General features: G+C 38.8%; 1 protein-coding gene across 1 annotated transcript; it reads right to left on the bottom strand.

Annotated features, from left to right (window-relative positions):
* Positions 1-470: 470 nt before the first annotated feature.
* On the bottom strand, positions 471-2,233 carry LOC115547448 (THAP domain-containing protein 1-like). Its single transcript, XM_030361671.1, has 2 exons — positions 1,931-2,233; positions 471-1,279 (listed from the first exon to the last, which is right to left on the bottom strand). The coding sequence occupies exons 1-2, from the start codon at positions 2,136-2,138 to the stop codon at positions 579-581; spliced, it is 909 nt and encodes a 302-aa protein (XP_030217531.1). The 5' UTR covers positions 2,139-2,233; the 3' UTR covers positions 471-578.
* Between the last annotated feature and the right edge of the window lie 239 nt (positions 2,234-2,472).

The raw sequence follows: 2,472 nt of genomic DNA on the forward strand, positions 1-2,472 counted from the left end.
CAGGAGACATTAACGTCACTGAATGTTTACCAGTCACTCGCACAACAATGTTAAAAAAAAATCCCCGGTCCACCACGCAAACAATAGGTCCCGCTCCTAACAAGAAGCCGAAGAAGAAGTTGAAGCGCCCGTAATTCGGTTCCAACCCCAAATTCAGAGCCGAACAATATCCAAAACACTTCTATCACTCAGGTGTTTTGTAGAATATGTCAACATACTATCGATTGGAAACGCAAAGATACGTGCGATGACCACTTGAAGTCCAAAATCCATATGAAAAACAATGAACGCCGTAGCCAGGGCACGCCCCTTCAAACAACAATTTGAGTTTATAAAAAAATAGTTTATAAGCACTTTAATATTGATGTCATGTTTTTATTTGAAGCACTAAAAACAGTGCAATGTTGTGATGTTTTAATAAATGTAGTCTTCTATCTGATTAAATTGTATTCGTTCGCACTTATTTGACACTCGTTCTGATGATTTTAAGTGTAAAAACGGAATTAATGAAAATTAAAACGGAAAAAACGGAATTTGGAAAAAAATAAAACGGAATTTGGAAAAAAATAAAACGGATTTCATATGGCCCTACATTTACGAAAAACCTGTCTAAATATCATAGGCATTGACAACTGAAGCTCCTCTCGATTTGGCCAAAACAAAAGTGCTGGAGCAAGTCTTGCATTCAGCACTTCAATGGTGCTTCTAAATGTTCTGCTGGCAGTGGGAATTGAGATCTTAAACATACAACCAAGCAATGACAGGGGAAGGTTCATTTTCAGCCTCATAAGAGTTAACAGAATTTGTTGGAAGGGAGAGAGGTTTGTACCAGTCTGCAGAAATGAAAACACAAATGTTAAAACTACTTGTGACTTTGAATATGAGGGGATTCCAGTCATTGCCTTCACTTTTTCATCATCTTTTTCAAAAGCCAGTTCATCAAATGTTCCTGATTTAATAATTTCTTTCAGTTTAAGGTTTTCCTCTCTGAGGTCATTACACTCCCTTTGTAATCTTGCAATATTTTCCTTGCATGGCTTGTTGCCACACTGTTGTTCATCCACAGCAGGTGGCGCAGGTCCAGCATCTGGTACTGATGACAGGTCGAGGACATCCACTGCATCTTTCTTCTTTTTCTCCTCCACCCTCTTGTTCTTCGTTCTGCTGTGCTGCTCATACCTTTCCATGTCTTTCTCCCTTTTCCTCTTCTTGGTGGCTGGAATGTGTGAGAAGATGGATGGAACCCAGTCAGGGGACAAAGGGTCGTCACATTTGGCACCTATAACGACACAAGCGGGTTTATGTCCCACATATGCCAACAAGTTATTAGTAACATCAAGAACATTGTCATATCATTCCTTCAGACGTTTTAGTCTTTGTCACTTACTGAAAATTGTATTTAGTTAGTCCAATTTTGTTTTTGTAAATGTTTAAAGTAGGTAGTGGAACAGTTTTAATTAAAGTCAAATTGTATTCCATGTTTTAGTCATTATGTTCTCAAACAGTTTCATGATACTGTAATGGATTTTGCTAAATTATATTTCTCCTGGCTGTAAGAGAAAAAAAGAGAAATAAGTAACGTTATCCTGAGCTAGCTGTTTAGAATTTAGACATCTAAGCTACGTGTTTGTTACAGTACTTCATTCATATAACTAACGTTACCATGATAATTTATTCATGAAATAAAATGACGTAAACGAATAATATAATCTGAATTTTCGGAAAATTTACACTGCATGCAAATTGGTAAAGCCCTCTCCCCTTCCTACATCTGACTGTTATCTTTTCAGACTGAAAATGATCAGCAAGGCCGCTGGAGTTGGGTGCATAGGTCCACTTAAGCAAACCATGTCAGAACGAATACGTAAATATATAATGACTGACAGTACAATAATTAAAATACTGTGTTGACTAACGAGCTTAACCTTACCTTTGATGAAATGTTCGCTACAAAGACGTGTGTACTTGGATGGTTGCCATTGTTTGTTTTCCCCAGGGACGGAGGCACGTCTCAAGGCACATATCCACAACCTCCTCCTCTCTGGGTTTTCTTTCTCAGACGGGATTCTGTAAAAGCACAACCCAGGCTTGTTCCCTCGTCGATTTCTGCAGCCAATTGCACAACAACTATCTGGCATTTTGGTAAAAGTTAAGCCAAAGCTAGCAAAGAAAAGTAGCTGGCGGGCAGCGGACCGGCAGTTGAAATAGTGTCTTTTGCCCTCCAAGTGGGCATTCCCACAAGGGCGTGATGTCACGTGAAAACTATGTATTGGAACAGCAGCGGACTGGATGACGTCACCACCTCTGTTCGTCCGTTAACTGTGCTATGGCCTCATTTAGGCATATACTACTGAACAAAATAAACAAATGATATAAAACAAAATCCCAGCCTCTTTAATTTTCAAATAGTAGGCTATGTAAATATTCTGAATGAATACAAATTGAAAAGATATGCGTGTCCTGTCATGTGTA

Source organism: Gadus morhua, chromosome 7 (genome assembly GCF_902167405.1).
Source record: "Gadus morhua chromosome 7, gadMor3.0, whole genome shotgun sequence".
In the NCBI taxonomy this organism is placed as follows: Eukaryota; Metazoa; Chordata; class Actinopteri; order Gadiformes; family Gadidae; genus Gadus; species Gadus morhua.

What these genes read in the sequence shown, in the direction of transcription:
- LOC115547448 (XM_030361671.1), bottom strand. Translation starts at nt 2,138, where the DNA reads ATGCCAGATAGTTGTTGTGCAATTGGCTGCAGAAATCGACGAGGGAAC. An exon ending in TAGCGAACATTTCATCAAAG is followed by an intron (nt 1,280 to 1,930) that starts GTAAGGTTAAGC and finishes GTGTCGTTATAG; the next exon opens with GTGCCAAATGTGACGACCCT.